Source organism: Ictalurus furcatus, chromosome 5 (genome assembly GCF_023375685.1).
Source record: "Ictalurus furcatus strain D&B chromosome 5, Billie_1.0, whole genome shotgun sequence".
Lineage (NCBI taxonomy): Eukaryota > Metazoa > Chordata > Actinopteri > Siluriformes > Ictaluridae > Ictalurus > Ictalurus furcatus.
Window position 1 is genome coordinate 23,340,128 of NC_071259.1, and position 20,142 is coordinate 23,360,269.

At 39.8% G+C, this 20,142-nt stretch overlaps 1 protein-coding gene across 5 annotated transcripts; it reads right to left on the reverse strand.

Annotated features, from left to right (window-relative positions):
• Positions 1–111: 111 nt before the first annotated feature.
• tmem51a (transmembrane protein 51a) lies at positions 112–20,113 on the reverse strand. Of its 5 annotated transcripts, none has more exons than XM_053625335.1 (4): positions 19,828–20,113; positions 17,479–17,618; positions 4,666–5,159; positions 112–1,420 (listed from the first exon to the last, which is right to left on the reverse strand). In XM_053625335.1, exons 3-4 carry the CDS (start codon positions 4,998–5,000, stop codon positions 1,042–1,044), a joined length of 714 nt encoding a protein of 237 aa, XP_053481310.1. In that variant the 5' UTR covers positions 5,001–5,159; positions 17,479–17,618; positions 19,828–20,113; the 3' UTR covers positions 112–1,041. The 5 variants fall into 5 exon arrangements, with proteins under 5 accessions (XP_053481310.1, XP_053481311.1, XP_053481307.1 ...); XM_053625336.1 differs by lacking the exon at positions 17,479–17,618 and adding an exon at positions 18,559–18,746; XM_053625332.1 differs by lacking the exon at positions 17,479–17,618.
• Positions 20,114–20,142: the final 29 nt, after the last annotated feature.

Consider the following 20,142-nt stretch of genomic DNA (forward strand, 5'->3'; position numbering starts at 1 on the left):
TACGATAATAGTAAGACAAATGTGCATGTGTGTGTTAGCGTGTGTGTGTTTGTGTGCACGCGCATGTGTGTGTGTGTGTGTATACACACTACTAACAGTGAAAGAGCAAAAGCAAAAGGACAATGTGTGATATAACATGCAGCTGCATGGTGAAAGAGTTTCCCTGTCTCCTCTCCTTAGGAGGCACACAAACACACTTACACATTCATGACTTCACCGCTCGTCACTATGGTAACAAGGGCTAGTCTCACTCCCGGTAAAGGGTACTGACACAGAGCGCAGACGAACGTCACCGATCACACATAATGCGACAACTCCATTACACAAAAAAGGTGCTGGCTAAACTCGCTATTGAACTATTTCATGTCGTAGTCTGGCTGTTATGTTACGCTCTTGATCTTAAATAACATGGAGGCTCTGTAGCAGCAATTTCATTTGAACGTTGCCAGAGTTGTATAGCATAAGAACATAATTCATGATATTATAAAAATTATTTGTTAAGTGAAATACCCTGTTTCATCATTCATGTAACACTGTTCAGGTTGAGAAGTGTTGAAAGACATAATACAATATAAAGCCAGAAGCTGGCATTGAGGCTGAGACTAAGAAGATGTTTTTTTTTTTATTTTTTTTTTTATTTTTTTTTTTAAATAACACAAATGACTGAGAAGACTAATGCAGAGCACACTGGCACATGTTTCCTGAGTGTGTTAATTACACTTCCATTAGAGATTCCTTTAGAAAACCTCTCCCATGTTTCTGTTTAAAATGTGTTTGTCTGCTGCAGTCTCCAGCTCCGAAACACTCTCTTCGGATATAATAAACAGGAAGCACATAGCAAATACTCTCCTTCCCTTAGCTATGGGATATATTGAAGCTTTCATTATTATTCAGTCATGAAGACAAACTGTGTCTTCAGCTCCTGTACAGAACATAGTGATGACTGCAGCTGTGATGCACATTACGAATTAGTGCCCAAACCATCATGCGTGTTTAAATCACAGCACACACTTCCTGCCATAAGAGTTAGTGCTGACATGGTCAGTGTGCTGCTGGTGGGAGCTCTGGGGGATTTTCCTCATACTGTGGTGGAGGAGTGAGGGGTTCGATGCTGGAGACAGTGACCTGTAGCGAGCTGCTCGAGCTCTTCCTCCTCACTTTCAGTGGAAGCAGTTTGAGGCCGGAGCGGTTGGTCTTATGGGGGGGTATGTGTGTCAAGTTCAAATCGTCTGCTCCGTTCTTGTGTTCATGTGGACCAGAGCCCTCCACGTCATCCTGTGCTGTCTCAATCAGTTCATCGTAGGCTGGCAGATGGGTGGTGCTGTTCTGCCGTGGAGAGAACTGGCTGATGGGGTACTGAGTACTTCCAACCACCTCCTCATAACTGGGTACCGTGTACTGCTCGGCTTCGTCCGGTTGCCTACACACACACACAAACATCATCATTATTAAAATTATCATTCTTCAGTAACGGCTTTATCCTAGCCTGGGTACAAATACAAACATAAGTTCTTAAAGTCCTTGTGAAGTGCTTTGAAATGCGCAGTGTTATTCAGTGTGTTGGCATAATATCCACTGAAACAGGAAGTCAGGGAAGGGCATATCGAGTGGTGTTTACCTCACAAATAAGTGTGGGTCTGGAAGACTTCATACCAAATAATAACAGCTGTATTTCCCATGCATTCATACTAGCAATTTATGATGATGTCTCTCTTAGTTTGTCTCTGCGCTGTCCAGCTGGGGTTTTTTTTTTTTACATGGTATCCTGCACTAAACAATGGAAAGTAAGGACAGTAGCTAAATGATATACATGTTACTGTTTAATTTATACATATCAACGTGTTCATTTTGTTAAGATGTATTTCAATATTGTAAGAAAAAGTCCAGTATTGTAATAAAAAAGCACAAGAAAGACAAGACTTCTATCTAGCTATCATTTTCTCTTCTGTTTTTGCATTGTTCAATGGAAACCAAATGCAGGTGAAGTCATGGCCACACTGACATCATCCTAAAAAAAAAAAAGTCCCTTGAGCTAAATACCCATTCAAGTCAGCTAGTTAATCTTTTCATCTTTATCTGCTCCAGTGACAACCAGGAGCGTAATCTGACCCGGGCCATGAGGGCTGCAGCCCTGAAGATATTTTCTTTAGCTCTGAATAATTCTCCACTTGGAGCGGTTTGTCACTATGTAACTGAACGTCAGTAAAAGAAGACGGCGGTGTTGAAATTTTACTTCATATGTGAATGGAAGCGAGACCAATCAGACAATCAGAAAATACGTGGAAACACTCGTGTCTTATTGGCTGACAGCTTTCAATTCTGCCAAATGATAGTTCACACAGACAGTGTGAGGAGAAATGAATATAAAGGGGTTGAAACTGAAACACTAACATCCTCTGATGCTGAGCAGGAAAACAATGTGTGTTAATGCTTATATGAGTTCCAGTTTACGTGAACGTGATATGAGCAGAGCATAAGGAAAGATAATGTACTTTGCATGGCAATGTAGCGGCTAAACCCATACTGTACAATGATAGCTTAGCTGTGCCTCTTCTTGGGTAGAGACACCAAACTAGCCCAGTTAGAAAAGATTTATATTTTATTGGTCTGGTAGTTCTACAAACAGTGGCAGCACCCGAGGAAAGTTTTATGATGAATCCAAGTATTTCTGATCTTGTCATACATTGGCAGCTATGTTACCTCAGCTTCCATAAAACAAAACTTAAGCTACTAGCTGAGCTGGAAAAAATGCATGGAGAAGAATCTGTGCTCAGCCCCGGATGATTAACAGTCCAGCTAACGCCTCTGATGACATATTATATTACATTATATCTTACTTTACGGCATGCCGTTCTGTTAGCGGGGTAGCTATGCATGAATAGCCAATATTCTCCAATGACAGCACTTTATAGTAATGCTTATTTAATAGTATGCTAATATTAGTTTCCTAATTAAAAAATCTTTTTCAGTTCCTTTCACTATGGCATACCTTCATATAACCAATATGTAGATGATTTCAAGAACTGTATCCATGAAATAAAAATGGACTGGCCTGGTCACTGCAACAACCACTACATTACAGGATTTACATAGGAAATGTACGCTCACATATGACTTGATGTGCGCGTGGTTAGAAGTTACTGTACGGAAGTGTATTTAATGTCATATTTTTACTAATGACTTAATCATTTATCTAGTAGTTAATTCTTCATTATACTCTGTAGATACAACACTTTTGTGGGTGCCAAGAAGTCTAGCGCATCTGTTCATTCTATCCAGACTTGTTGTGTGAGAGAACAGGAAGATGTTCTTTAGGGTCTGGTTTAAGGCGTAGAGACAGGCCCACTCCCTCAAGGAAGATTTAAGACACCTGATGTGAAGCTGCGGTCACGTCTTTTTATGTACGATAAATAGAAGAAGTGTACAAACTTGCGGTGAAGACGAAGTAGCTCTAGCCAGCAGTTCTCGCACTTGTGGTAAATTTAGGTTTATGCCACATATGTGTTTCCTTTCCTGTTAACTATGAAATCATTTATCATAATGCATGATCTTCTTATCCTATTTTGACGAATATGTATGAAATTCTTTGTTTACCTGTAACCGATAACGAAACACTAGCCATGTGCAGTGAACTATATAATTGCATGTAACACTTTGGTCGTTGGAGCTGTTCTCCTCGGCCGTGATGGGAATAGAAACGTATTACTTTGGAGTCAACGGCATCTCTGTGAGTTTAACTTCTATGTGTCTGCAGAAGGTAATATTTTCTACTACAACTTATCCTAAATAAATATGCTGCAAGTGTCAGTTTTACTATCTCAGGAAGATCCAACTACTCCCACAGCCAAATCCCACCCACTAAATGGTTTCATGGGTTTGAAAATATCAAGGATATTGCACATGTACCATACAGTGGGGGAAATAAGTATTGGACGCGTCGACATTTTTTTCCGTAAATATATTTCTAATCAGGTTATTCACATGCAATTTTCACCAGACATCAGTATTAACTCAAGAAATCCAGAAATATAAAGAATTCACAACATTAAAGTCCATAAATAAAGTTATGTGTAACAAAGTGGAATGACGCGGGGAAAAAGTATTGACCAAACTAAGAAAAAGCAGTTCTCCAAGGCAAGGTAAGGCAAGGCAAGGAACCCGCTGAAATATGTAAGTAATTATACCTCCTATCTGTGCACATTAATATCAGCTAGGTTAGTAAATTCATGGTCTATAAAAAGGCTTTTCGTTACCAAGGTGTCACACGAAAATTCTCATTATGGGTAAAAGTAAAGAGTTCTCCCAAGACCTTTGGTCCCTTAATATTGTAAAACATATTGATGGAATCGGATACAGACGTATTTCCCCCCTGTATACAAATAGCATATGTACATGCACTCAGATCTATTTTACTGTTCCTATTATTTTCTATTACTTCTGTTGTGTAGGTATTTATGAAAATTTCCTTTCTTTTCTTTGATGATACTCTTCCTACTTCTGCTGCTGTGTCAACTTGAATTTCCCTTACAGGGGATCAGTACAGTAACATCTTATCTTATTTTATCCTAAGTAGTATAATGGCTACAAATTTGGTTGGTGTATTTGTGTCAAAAGAAATTTTAAACTGTTTTCTACCCCGCTTCTTAGATGTGTGTATCTCCTCACCTCTCTCCCTGCTGTCCTTGCTCTGTGTTAGCGTTGCTGTTGGATCGTCTCTGTGCTCGGTATTTGTTTTGGATGCCGAGGAAAAGTGAGAGCAGCAGCATGGCCACTCCTGTGCCCAGCAGAACAAAGCCCACTGACGATGTGTTCCTAACTTGCCCATCTGTAGTCTGAGAGTTGTTTAAGGATCCATCGACAGGCACCACGCTCCACAGGATCATCACGATGCCCAGCACGAGCAGCCCCACGCCCAGCGCCGCCGTAGCATACTGAGACGCCGAGCTGGAGCTGCCGCTGTTGCTGCTGGAGTCGGGGGGAGTCTGGTTGCTGTACGACATGTCCAGTGATGAGCTGTCTCCCGCTCCCTGAGACGTCACCTCTTTCAGTTCTTCACTCACTCTTCAACTCTCACTCGATCACGTTTAGATGTTGGCTCCTGGGGTGGTAGCCTACAGTGTATCTCTTCCCCACGGTGACATGTAATGAGGCGAGATGGACTGGAAATAAGAAGAATAATAGCCATGAATTAAAACTATTAACTGGATGGTATCATTCCACAATATAAATAACAACAATACTCTTAGTAAAACATAATGATCACACATAGTTCACTCTGAAACAAACAAACAAAGCAGTTCAGTTAAGAAACACATGTTCCTTTGTACTGTATTGTACTGTACTCAAGTATGAGCTGACAGTAAAAATGGGTTAAAAAAAAAAAAAGGATATGAAAAAATGCCTGTGGTTAATTAGCTTAAACCCACGATAAAAACATGAGAGAACTGAAACAACCTTTCTTAATTTCCCCTCACTCTCCAGGCACTACACCAGGGGTGTCAAACATACAGTACAGCCAATAAAGTTTCTGCTATTCCACAAGGAGCAAAATAGAGCAATAAACTCAAAGCCATAAACAGCTATCTACTGACAAAATATGCTAACGATACATAATTCTTAATTCGGACCACTCCTTGAGTTTTAAAATATATGTGCAAAAAAAAGCACACATTACTATCATTTGATGAAAAGGTTTATGTGACCTGACCCTTGTTTGGTAACGAACGTCAGAAGATCACAAAGAAGCGGCGATCATAAAATGTCCGTATCTACCTGGGATGGAAAAACATAAAAAGAAAAAAAAAAAAACAGAAGAGAAATGGACCCAAAACACTGGTAAGAAATGAATGTTAATTGGATTTAGTAAATAAGTACGCAAGTATGTAAGTAAGTAAGTACGTAACCATGTCTCTTTCCGAAAGAACTAAATTTGTTTTGTAGGTGATATACAGTAAGTAGTGGATCAGTAGCTGCGTTTACATGGACAACAATAATCCACTCTTAATCCGATTAAGACCATACTCTAATTAAGAAACTACCATGTAAACAGCAATTTTTACTTACCTTAATCTAATTAAGGTCATAATCGAAGTAAGCAATAATCGAATTAAGACAGGTGGAGTACTCCTGTTTTAGTCGCATTATGGTCGTGTAGTAGTGACATGTAAACACCTTAATCACATCATGAGCGTCGTGTGGGAGTTTTCACCGCATTTTGCGACAGGACACGATCACACACGGCAGTTTTACGTTTTACGGCGTACAAGAGAGTTTGGCTGTGTCCCAAATCGCATACTTTCCTACTATAGGCCTGTAGTGGGGAAAAATACATGTATCTCGGCTACTATATAGACGGTAACTACGTGATTTGGGACACACCCACCGCTTCAAGCAGTTGTCTATTAGCACATATAGCATGACAAATAATTAACTGCACTTAAAGCGTTCGTAAAAAAAAAAAATAAAAACACCCAAAACTGTATACGGTACCATAACGAAGACGAACTGTATGTTGATACGTGAAATTCTGGAGGGACGTCGGACGGCGTGGCCCGGTGACGTAATGACGCGGGCTGTTAATCTAATTATGTTCTAAAACATGTAAAACGGGAACATGACAGGAGTATTCTAAAAGCGACTCATGTAAACACCTTAATCACATTATTATCTTACTCAGAGTAAGGTCAATAATTAGATTACTGCTGTCCATGTAAACGTAGTCAGTATCAGGTATCAGCCGATAACGAGATCTTTCATATCAGTATCGTATTGATCATCTTCCTGTAGCCATGCGTACAGGATGTGATGCGTTCTGGGCAGGAATTGAAGCCTATTTGCAAACACCTTAAGGTGGTTTTCACACTGGGAATGTTTGCTGCGGTCTGAATCCGAGTGCGATTGTTCCCGGCGCCCCCTGAAGTGTCGCTTGACTCTATCGAACCCGAGTGCATTTGTGTTTATCTAACATCACGAACGTGCATGGAGAACATAGTGCGACAGTGCGAACATGCATGCGAACTCAGTGCAGATATTATGCGCAGCAGTGGACCTCTTCTGTGTCCCACAACGTTCCCCTGCCACTCATGGTACACGTGTGTTGCGGAAACACACGCACAGGCTACTTTACCTCCTGAATAAGTGCGGACCCGAGTACGAGTTGTGTTCATGTTCACGAGGCTCGTGGTACAGTTCCGGTGCAACCGAACTCAGACCACCTCCTTCAGGACTCGGGTTCGGCGCTTCCTGGTCCGCATGACAGCTTTCACATGACCAATTTTTCATGCAAAATGTGCTCTGTTTTGGACTAAACTGCCAGTGTGAAAGCTCCCTTACATTTAGACTATACTTTCCTGAAATCACACTGAAACAAAAACAAAAAGTTACTAACCACTTTTTGAAATAACATTCTCACTCTGGAACAATTCTGAGTAGAGATCTCACCAATGCGACACCTAGGATCTGGAAATATTTACATATACATGTTTTTCCTATATATTTATGCATCAATGTGATTGCAAATATTATAGATAATGTATAATAAAGTGAGTTTTAAGTTGAAGTGTTTAACTGAACAAAAAATGTGTTTAAAAAAAATCATGTTTACCAAGTTAAAAATAATCATTTTTTAAAATAAAGCTTGTTACAAAAAAATTTAGGTGCCATCTCTAATTTAGAGTTCGGTTCAGTGAGCAAAACAGAATGTTCAATGAAAACTTTTTTAAAATTTTTTGTTCCTCCCCTGTTAACGTTTCTAATCCCTGGCTTTAATTCCAACCTGTTTGCAGTGCTCCAAGGCCCAAGTCACTAGTTCCTGGCTATTCTGCATGCTTGTATTTTTTGATGCTATCGCTATTACCGGTACACTCACCCTTGTGTGAGATAATGACCAATCCAACTGGAAAAGCCTTAATACAATGCAGATCAACAGAACTGCATTTGGCTCCAATAAATACAATGCTGGGAAAGCAGCCCTCAAAGAAAGTAAAACATTGTTAAATGACTCGGGCACAATGTTTTACTTACTCTTACCCCCTTGCAAGAATGCAGGGAGTATTCCCTCTTCCATGAATGGAGGCCTTTTTTCTGTTATCCCTGAAGGTAATGGAAAACTTCGAGCCTGTGTAAATCATAGCCTATTACTGCCTGGAACTATTTCTGCCAAGATATAAGATCGTAGATGAGGCATAAGCAGAGTGGATTTAAAAAAAACAAAAAACATTAAACACGTTAAAGTCGTTAGGCTCAAACAAACCGTATATAGAATGTCAAATAAAGTTCAAAATCACTAATGTAAGTAATCATTTGAGAGCTACAACAACGGTAACAAGCTGCTTACTGGAACTACGATTGCTGCTGTGGCCTTAAGACTGCAATTACCACATATAATTTTGCACTCAGGTCTCCTTTAGTGAACAGTGGATTCGTTCATCAAAACAGACTTCATAATAAAACCATAATGAACTTCCCTTTACTTTCACACTATCAGTTGTCACCCACATGAGGACGGGTTTCCTTCTGAGTCCGGTTCCTCTCAAGGTTTCTTCCTCATATCATCTTAGGGAGTTTTTCCTTTCCACCGTCGCCACCAGCTTGCTCATTAGGGATAAATTCACACACTTAAAATCTGTCTCTTGTGATTATGTTTACAACGTTATCGTAAAGCTGTTTTGAGACAATGTCCATTGTTAACAGCGCTATACAATTAAAATTGAACTGAATTGCAAGTTCAGCATTCTGCAAACTGCAATTGAATTTATTTTCATTTACATATACAAATATGATCAACTGAATGCACATAGGCATGTCATTTCTTTTATGCATATGCACTCTTGGCCTCCAGACAATAATATCTACCTTCATAGACGTTTCATAGTACTCTGTACTTGTCTAAAGTACAACAGCAAGAAATTTGTCAACAACAGAGAAGATAAATGTTAGCGTGGCATGTTCTGGATTGTTTGTACACTCAGTTTAAGTGGTTTGTGAGGACAGGGTGACTCCGGTGGAGGCAAGATAAACTGTCTAAATTTTTATTGTTTTTTTTTTTCTTTTAAATCACTGAAGCAAGAGGAATATAAATCTGTGCAGCGGCACAAAAACAAGCATCCAGAGAATAACAGGAATTTTTCTCCAAAAAAACAAACAAGCAAGCAATTTTTCAATTAAGCAATATCGCACCTGTGGAATGTGATACTGATTTTATACAACAGTTCTATAAACAAGAAATTAGTATAGAGTAACTAACATTTCATACAATACGCACACAATAGGTCCAAATATTTTGTTTATTTTTGCTCGGTCAGTGAAAATAGTTCTCAAAGGAGCCACAGCTGGATCGAGTGTTACGTGTTGCCGTGCAATGCACAGACTGACTGACATCCTATAGTAAGTGTAGTAACGGTTTTAGTGTAATTAACTATTGCTAGAATTGAAAATTTGTGTAGCAAACAGAGGCAAGCAGAGTGATACAAAGAGTGAAATGTACCAGTGCTGTTATATACTAAATATCAGCATATTTGCAATACTGCTTGTCCAATCAAATTAGTGGAGCAGAACTAACTGTTGCATAATACATTATTATATCTCAAACAATATGCATTTACATTTATGGTATTTGGAAGACGCCCTTACCCAGAGCGAATTACATTTATCTCATTTATACGACTGAGCAGTTGAGGATTAAGGGCCTTGCTCAAGGGCCCAGCAGTGGCAATGTTTTAACCACTGAGCTACCACTGCCTACACAATATGGCCAAATGTATGAGGCAACTCATTTTCTCCCACATCAGCCTTGGCAAACCATGTCTTTATGGAGCTTTTGAATGCAGTAATGAATTACCAAACAAACATAAACAAATATTTCCATTAGGGTTGCATGGTATAGCGGTACTGCGGTAGTATCGCGATACTAAAGCTTCAAAGTATCGCCTATGCCGCTGTATTTTTTTTAAACGGTAGTATCGTCAATACGGTAGTACCGTAAGTAATGTTGTACATGCGTCAGTTAATACTATTGTCGCTAAAACGGCACATCACACTGCTTTTGCAGAATACACCAAGGTTACTGGAAACAAGGCCGCTACAGCAGCAGTTGTACATGTGTCAGCGCCCTCTGGAACTCCCACTATCCTAACGTTATTGCGCTGTGACCTCGACTCCAAATCCTCACATTTATTCTCTAATTGAGTCACGGTCGCAGTGAGAGACTCGATAGTAGTCTTCATGTGAGCTATGTCATCGGTGCAACCAGAGAGCGCGTGCTCCATTTCCCCAACAGTACCTTTCAGTGTTGACATGGTAGCCTCGGTAGCAACTTTATCACTAGCCTGCTGTGTTTTCAAGGCCTGCAGGTCGAGCTGGATAATAGACAGCGCACCCCTGAGAATCTCCTGGAGCTCCTTTTCAAAAATACTGGCAATGTCCTTCCTCAATGAAGCCAGCAACTCAAGCCTGAGGGCGGCGAAGTCAAAGTCACTGCTCGGCGGCGCGGATTCAGGGGAAGAAGGGGACTCGCTCACGGCGCACACACTTGGCCTCAGTCGTGTCTGAATGCTACCACGGGTTTTCGTGTTCTTTCCAGACATTTTAACGTACCACAAATTTAAAAGTGCAAACAAGGAGACGGAGTAGAATAAGTCAAAATCTATTGTATGACCGAAAAGCGCTAATTAATTACAATTTTAATCGGAATCAGCAGGAGCCTCCAACTTCGCGTCCTACTCCATCGAACTCCGAATTCGAATTCCACAAATATTTTCATTTCTAACTTGATTTATTAGTGGTGCTCGAAAAGCACTACTATTGTTATCCTGCATACTTATCATTCTTCTTCCACTTTTTTTTCGGCACGTAACTAGTCCCGCAGCTTTTGTCAGAATTCCACAGGTGAGGTGTCAAATCGATCGCCTTATTGAGGAGAGGTGTGCTATGACTTTTATAAGCGATCGGAATGCCAAAATTCCAGCTACGGAAGCTCAAAATTGGAAAATTTCACATAGACTTGCATTGAGTTGTAAAAGTATTGGTGCTCTAAACAGCCAGCTCTAAAAGTATTGCCTCCGGACACGTCCAGCTCTAAAATGTATTGGCGCCCAATCTGCCCAGCTCTCAAAAGTATTGGCACGCTATTTGGTTGGCTCTCAAAAGTATTGGCACCCTGCACGGCCAGCTCTAAAAGTATTGCCTCCGTACAGATTCGGCACTAAAATGTATTACGCCTGATCTGTCTGCCTTTAAAAAGTATTGGCACCCTGTCTGTCCGGCTCTCGAAAGTATTGGCGCCCTACACGGTCGGCTCTCGAAAGTATTGGTGGCCCGTCCTGGTTTCGCCACGGCAAGCACCACTCACATTTTCTTCAGGAAATGTACCAGTCTAGTTCCAATTACTCTTGCAATGCATTGCAAATAATAATGTAGAGTAACATTACACTTTACCTACACAGCTGCTGTTGTTAATGACGTTAATATTAATGCCTCAATACATCGCCACTACATCCTGTAGAAATGCCATATTGTGCATATAAAGAGATTCGATAGCACTATGAACAGATTACTGTCAGGGATTTCCCCCATAGCATGGACCGCCTTCCACATTGCCATGTCATTGTTTATGTTACCACGTGTGTTTATGTCTTGCTTGTTTTCCTATATCCACCCTTGTATCATTGGTCGTTTCCCCTCACGTGTGACGCACACCTGTTCCTGTTTCGCCCTTGATTAATCTGTGTATTTAAACCCCTCGTGTTTGTTCCCCGCACAGTATTAATCAGTGTTTTGCCTCCTGTGCATTACCAAGCCTTGTTCCTGTTTTTGACTTTTTGCATGTTTATATATTCACGTGTTTTGCCTCGCCTGGATTTTGCATCACATTTTTGATTTGTCTGACTGCCTCTCTCAATAGTAGCTTATTTCTGCACTTTCTGCATTTTCTACATGCCCATTCTCGGACAATTACTATCTAACCGCTAACTAACTGCTTCTCTCTACACATTTTTTTGCAACAAGCTTACATGTTATAGGTCATGGTGCAATCAATTCACAGATGAGATTTTGTTGTACTGTTCATTTATCAGATCTCATCAAGTAACTGATAGATATGCAATCACTGTCCACTTTAATAGAAACACCTGTACACCTGCTCGTTCATGCAATTATACAATCGGCCAAGCAAGCCACATGGGATTCCACTCCTGTCAGCCAAGAAACTTAACAGTTGAAGAAAAATATCATCAATGATCCAGTTTCGGTATAGCCTCAGATTCCTGTTCATGGCTGACAGGAGTGGAACCAAATGTGGTCATCTTCTGTTGTAGCCCATCTGTCTCATGGTTCAGTATGTTCTGCTCAGTGGTTCTGCTCATCATGGTTGTAAACACTGGTTATTTGAGTAACCATAACCTTCCTGTCAGCTCAAACCAGTCTGGCCATTCTCCTCTGACCTCTCTCATCAACAAGGTGTTTCTGCCTGCACAACTGCCACTCACTGGATGTTTTTGCACCATTTTGTGTAAACGCTAGAGTGTTGTGTGTGAAAATCTCAGGAGATCAGCAGTTTCTGAAATACTCAAACCAGCTCGTCTGGAACCAACAACCATGCCACGGTCAAAGTCACACAAAGAACACATTTATGCCCTTTCTGATGCTTGATGTGAACATTAACTAAAGCCACAGCACTGCCACTTGACTGGCTGATTGTATAATTGCAAGAATGAACAGGTGTTGAGGTGTTTCTCATAAAGTCCACAGTAAATGTATTACAGAATGGATATAACCAGCAGAATGGCTGTAGCGTTAACATTTGAATTTTTCTGACGTTCATGATGGTATGCAATGCTTTCAAATCTCTTAATACCTTTAAAGGATAACTTTGGGAAACAAACTCTCAATGAACCTACGACATATCTTACACAACCTTTATTTCAAGCATCGGTGATCTGAAAATCTAGAAACATGCCATTGTAGCTCACAGATAAGGTAATGTGAACAGCTTTTTTTTCTTCCCACTTTCCTCATTCCATCACATTGTTAACCTTTATTTCAATTGTACATTTTAGATTTCTAGTATTATTTACTAGTATTATTTCTAGTATTATTATTTACATAACCTGGCCTTTATAGGCTCATTGGTGCACTTAGTTTTCACTGCTTCTGTGATGGATTTGATCCTAATTACTCAGCTATGATGGCTTCCTTTGGTGGCACTGAGACATCAACAACCCTCAGACACTAATGTAGGTTTGAAATGAACTTGAGACAGTTTAACACTTGAACTAATAATACAATAATACATGGCATAATGACTATGTACAGTATATGACTCACCCCCGTTACATATCCCTGTTTATTTTTAAAAGTACAATAGAACACTGAATGTATAATTGTATGTTATTTAAGTTATTATTCTCTTTGGTTGAACTACCAGGCTAACAAAATCTCTACTTTCAAATATCCAATCCATGATTAAATATATTATTCAACTCCAGCCAGAGGACAGTGTTGAGATTTTGTTGTTTAGATATTTGCTATATTTCCACTGGAAATTTGAGCTCTCCAGCTCAAGTAAAACTGCCAACTTATGTCAGCTGTAATCTACAGTGCAATCTCGAGCCTTTTTCCCACCAGGTACATCATGAATGTTCAAATCTTCAGCAAGGATTTGTCATGTGTCATGCGTTTCACAGCCTGTTCGATGCAAACTTTACACCATTAGACATAGTGTAAACAGAATACGCCTACCTCTTACATCAGCATTGATGTGAAACCTGGAGTTGTTGTGCTTGGGAATTTTTTTTCCCCCCTTACTATAACTTTTTAGTACCATAGAAGGACTAAATAATAAATATAGGGAAGATTTGCTTTTCTCTCTCACACACACAGACTTTACACTACCACTGTGGCTTTTCAGAACAAGGATCCCATAACCCACTTCAGAAGAAGGCTTTTAGCATTAAATTTACCACAGGATGTCTTTTAAGCTCCCGTAATACCACAGTATTCTACCTAAGTACTGGAGACTGATACACCACTATCGTAAGCAGCTTCTTGTTTGGCACCTCCACTGTGGTAGGGACAGTGACAGAGAATCTGAGAATCAATATTTCAGTGCATAAAGGAAATGTATAGAACTTTCAGTTTACGTCCTCCCTATTAACTTTCTTTAGCCATATTTAACTCTCTCTATCCATTAATCCCCTCGAAACATTACAGTAGAGAGAACCCTCAACATAATGTCGAATGTTCAGCTTCTACTTAGATTTGATACTTTTACAAGTTCATAAATCTGACAAGGAATTACGTCGCATTTATATATTTACGTTCGGTCTTTTTTATTGTAATCTGTTGCTCTCTTCTCCGTCATTGAATACATCACAAAGATTTCTATATAAATGCTTTGTCTTGCCCAATAAAATTATAATAAAAAACACAACCTAAATCTATCTGTTTATTTTTCATCTTAGTAGAAACAGGTACAAAATATAGGTACACTATATTGCCAAAAGTTTGTGGACACTTGAATAATTACACCCATACGTGCTTTTTAAACAGCTCATTCCAGATTTAGTCCCACTTTGCTGTTAGAATACACTCAACTCTTCTGGGAAGACTTTCCACTAGATTTTGGAGTGTGGCTGTGGGGATTTGTGCTCATTCAGCCGCCAGAGAATCAGTGTGGCCGGGCATCGATGCCGGACGAGAAGGCTTGGAGCTTGGTGACGAGCCGGTTCATCCTAAAAGGTGTTCAGTGGGGTTGAGGGCTCTTTGCATGCTACTCAAGTTCTCCCACACAAACCTCATGAACCTCACTTTGTGCACAGAGGCTTTGTCATGCTGAAACATGTTTGGGCCCCTTAGTTCCAGTAAAGGGGAATTCTTAATGCTAAAGTCATTGTAGACAATTGTGTGCTTCAAACTTTATTGCATCAGTTTAGGGATACACACACAGTATGGGTGTGATAGTCAGGTGCTCACATACTTTTGGTCATATAGCGTAGGTAGTAGGGGTGTAACGATAAAGCGTATCTTATCAATCAAAATGGGGCTGACGATTTGGTGCATCTTCGTACTGAACAATACATTCAACAGACTGTATAAAAAGTAGGCTAGTCATCATAAAATAGTGCTTTTATTACGTGATGTGTAATAAACTCAATCAAGCCCACAGCTCCTCCTCTGACAAAGTAGCTTCCTTTTTTCTCAATTCAGCAAAGGCTACAGGGGTTTAAAAAAAACAACACACTTCTCATAAGCACACCGTTTTTCACAAACAAACCCACTGGAATACTAGCAGGAAAAGCAGCAATGACTAGAACTGGAAGATTTCTGCAAGTGTAAGGGAGCGCTTCGGCTTCCCAGTAAACACTGATGCTGATGGCCAGTGAGTTCTGGACCAAAAGACTACAGTGTGCCAAATCTGCCAACTATGAGAACAATACACAGGTGCTAATACCACAGACATGTCTGACATCACCATTCTGCATTGTCTCAAAGACTAGACAAAAACATCAAGCAACACACACACACACACACACACACACACACACACACACACTATGTGTACACACATATTAAACTCTCTGCTACATTCATCCATCCATCTATCGAATTTTCTGTACTGATTATCCAAGGGGAATCCATTCACACACTACAGACAATTTGGAAAAACCAGTCAGCCAACAACACATGTCTTTCGACTGGGGGAGGAAACCAGAGTACCCAGAGGAAACCCCTGAAGCAAAGGGAGAATCCTTGGAGATCAACAGGATTCAAAAACACATCTAGGGCTACAGAGAGCTACATGACTCTAACTAACAGCAGAATGTAAAAACTCCTGTGCTTCACACATGCCTGCTTGTTAGTCACACCAGTTAAAGCTTAATCATGGGTCATTTTATTACGTTCAGGTTTTGCTTCATTATCTCCTGCTAAGAGTCTGACAAGCAATCACTGTGTCTTTATTATGTTTCAATTATTGTACTTTTATAATGTTTATCAATTGAAGACCGAAACCTGAGGCACATATTCAGGCAGTGCTTCCTTTTTTGATATCGAAAATGTATTGAGACACTACACTACTGTATCCTATCAAATTACAATTTTGTGTACTGATACACCCCTAGTACTGTTGGCAGCCATAAAGTAGATAAACTCTTCTGTGCTTTTCTGTGCTAAAATATTAGACATGGTGTAAAAATTACATTGATGCTGGGTAATTTATGAGTATTTCTTTACACCACACGGTGATCAAAAGAACATATACATTTATTGTAGGTTTTTTTTAGTTATAATAACTCACTGCCAAAAACCTAATCCTAATAATCGACTAATTACGCAGCTCACATATCATGACACCAACATAATGCTAATGTGCTCAGCTGGCTGTCCATATGGTAGACCAGTGTTTCCTCGTCCTGAACCTGGTGTTCACTTCATATGTGAATGTTTTTATAGCTCCCATCTCAAGCTGCAACATGTGGACAAAATAAAAGAATGCAATTATATGGCTGCTGTGATAAACCTTGCAATATAATACAAATACCGAGGTGAACTTTTGACATCAGTGTGCACTGATTCAAAAAAGCTGTGTCAGTCCACACACACACACCCACAGAAACACTTGTGGAACAGCTGAGGATAGTTACAATGGTCACAACACACTACAAAAACATTTATGCTGCGTCCCAATTCACCTACAATCCGTCCTAAATAGTCTCCGGGATTAGAATTACTGTGACCCAAATCGTAGTATGTTGACACGATTCCCAGAGGCACCCGGAAGCTCTACTATTTCCACTAGATTTTCGAAGTGTTGAACTGTGGACACTTTTTCAGCGAATATTGCCCACAACTCCTCGTGTAAGGGAGGAGGAGTTTTGTGACGGTTTGCTTCACCGAATTCAAGGACGCATTTTAGAGAAGTGTGGAAAAATAAATCAAGGGAATGGTAAATTAAACTATATAGTATATATTATATAAGGAATAATGAATGAAGAAATGCTGAAATGCAGTGAGGAGTTTGTTTACGCTGACAGTGTGCATAACTAGGAAACAACCTTCTCTTTCATTACACGATGTGTTAGTATGTCCCAGTACTGGCATACTCTTTTGCTACACTCTCGAAAGTATATACTTTTTCTTCACAAAAAGATCACATACTTTCAGTGCGTAGTATAAGTAGGCGAATTGAGACGAAAACACTACTAAAACACTGGGGCATCCTGGACAGAGAAATCCAGGCAAGCAGACAGCACAAACGGGGCTACATCCAAAATTATAGGATTATGACAAAATCAAGGACAATTTTCCAAAAATCGCCAAAGTGTATTTATTGTTTCATTTCATTTACTGAAAACAGTCATAAGATATTTACTTTTTGTGTATCTCAGCTGCTTCTTCTTTCAATATTAAGAGTAATGCGACTTCTCAGTCACAACCATTTATTAAGTGTAAAGAATTCTGCAATAGTGCTATATATACAATTACCTTGTTAATGTTATTAAAGCGCCTTCCATGTCCACTACCAATCAAACCAGAGCTCTGGTCCTCTGTTTACATGCCAGTTGTATCTTCTCTTTGCAGAGTTGGCTGGAAGCATCTCTTTCTGGGGCTGCCCTAAACTGCACCTGGGACAGATTGATGGTTTGTCACTGGGAGACCATTACAGCCAATTGAGTCTGCGACTTGCATTGCAGGGTCTGTTTTGGGGGCCAGAGCTCAAATGTAATGCTTTAGCCAAATCTACCCATGCCAAAGATATTGTTGTGTGGTAGATTAATAAACCTATCAATCTATCTGCCCTTGCAGATGAGAATGTACCCAAGCCAGTCCTGTGTCCAGTGAGAGCTCTCAAGTGCTATGCAGAAGTGAGTGCAAGCTGGCCAGTATTTAGGTGCTTTGAGGAGCACCATAAAGAGGCTCCGCTGTTAATCCATAGGGTAAAATAAGTGATCGTGCACGCATACTTGAATGCTTGGCAAGATGCATCACCTTAAAATCAAACAAATGTCAAACAGGGTGAGCGGGATTTACAACAACAAAAAAATAACCACACACCTCTAATCAAGTGTACATCTCTAGTCAAGAAGAATTATGAACTCATGTGATGAGTTCATAATTTGAACTGTCAGTGCCAGAATTCACAGACCATGCTGACAATGCTGGCATTTCCACCTCTGGGATTTTCTATGGAATTAAATGTATGCCAAAAGTATTGAGCATAACTTTTCAAGAAACAAACATACAGTGAGAAAGAAGAAAAACACTCTGAAATTGAAAACAGTGAACTCCGTGGAAAAAAATTTAGCACAGTCTTCAAATAAACTGCATGTCATAATCATGGTTTATGAACGCACGCTTCCAAAGTTTTCATTTACGTTCACCATTCTGCCACAAACCCCTCCTGTGGGCGGAGCTTATCATCCATTTAGATTTACCGATTTTGGATCGACAGCTCCCTGCACAGGAAGTACAGGCTTCAGTGGTGCGAATTATCTAGAGTGTTCTGGATGTGGTTCTCTGTATAGTTATAGTGTTTGCACGTTGTAGTGGAAATTACTTACTTACATATTATTATAGTGTATTAGCTCGTAATTAATATTTGAAGTCTGGGTAGTTTCATACAACAATTTTTTCAAGATGAGCTCTCAGGAGCGGCGTCATCGTCATCATCATCATCCTCCTCCTCAGCTGGACACTCGAGCTGTCGATCCAAATCTCACTAGCACATGAAAGTAAAGCGCTGTTAATCCCACCTACAAGAGAGATTTGTGCCAGAGCGGTGAACGTAAATGTTAACGAAAACTGCCAGTGAATTCATAAACCATAATTAGCGAAAAGGAAGCTTAGAAAACTGTTAACAAAGAATGCTGTTTATTTGAAGACCGTGTTACATTTTTGCCACCGAGTTCACTGTTTTCACTTTCAGCGTTTTTCTTCTCTCATCGAAAAGTTACGCTCAATACTTCTGACACCTTTGGCACATATTTAATTCCATAGTTTTCTCAATGTTTCCCTAACCCAGGGAAATTGTTAATTTAGAAACAAACAAACAAACAAACAAACAAACAAACAACCAACCACACATTGTAGTTTAGGCCACGCCCACTTCCTGTTTAAATTCAAACACAGATACAGTTATGGATATTTGGAGCACTAAAAAGTTACCATACAAGAGAGAAAGGGCTCCAAGTTGAACCGTTTTTAAAAAGATAATATCACTTCGTGATTTAATGAACTTATAATTAAAATTTAATGAAATAAATGTTTTCATTTAACATCAACCAGAAGTCCAGAACCGCTTATACTTACAAATGGTTTTGGACGTGTGGGCGGAGCCTAAAATCACGTGCACTGAACACCAATAGGCCCACTATACCTGAAAAGGACTTTAAGATATGTAGTAGCAAGGCTGTTCTTCCCCCCTTAATATAATCCTATCGGTTTAACTAAACGCATACGAGCATGCTGAAGATAAAAACACACACCACAACATTTCAGTACAACAAAGAGAAAGTTTTAAAAAGATATATCTATCTTTTTATTAGCTAATAAGACTCATTCCTTACAGTAACTTTGAGACATAAGCAACATAAAAGCATCATAAAGTTAATAAAAATCCTGGTTCACGCGACTCGAGTGACCGCCCTAACAGCAAGTTTTTCTGTTTGCTTGGTTTGGTTTCACATAACGTGTAAACCGTCTACAACTGAATAAAAAGTTGTGTTCAGCAATTGTCCAAGTATACCAAAACGGAAATAAAGCTCTAAGTAAGGACTTTGTAGGTCGTAAAACCGCTTAGAAAAATGTAAAACGTAACTTTGACGCCTCACTTACCCTGTAACTGTAGCGCTCCGATTCAGAAAAGTATCTCAGGAGTTTAGTGGATAAAAGGTGCTAATATTTTCGCACACTACACGTTGTGCAACTTGATTCTAGATTTAAACGAGACAGGACAGCTAATTTAAGAGGGAAAGAAAGCACAAAGATAAACGTGAATGTTGTTGAGCCGTTAAGTGTCTTCCTGTGCCTGCTCGGTGAGACAGCAGCACTGAGGTTAAAGCGCTTTACAGTAGATACACGCCCACTGACACCCAGCGATGAGTTCACTCGGAGGCTGAAACGGAAGTGTTTTACTGGCGGATGGCAACA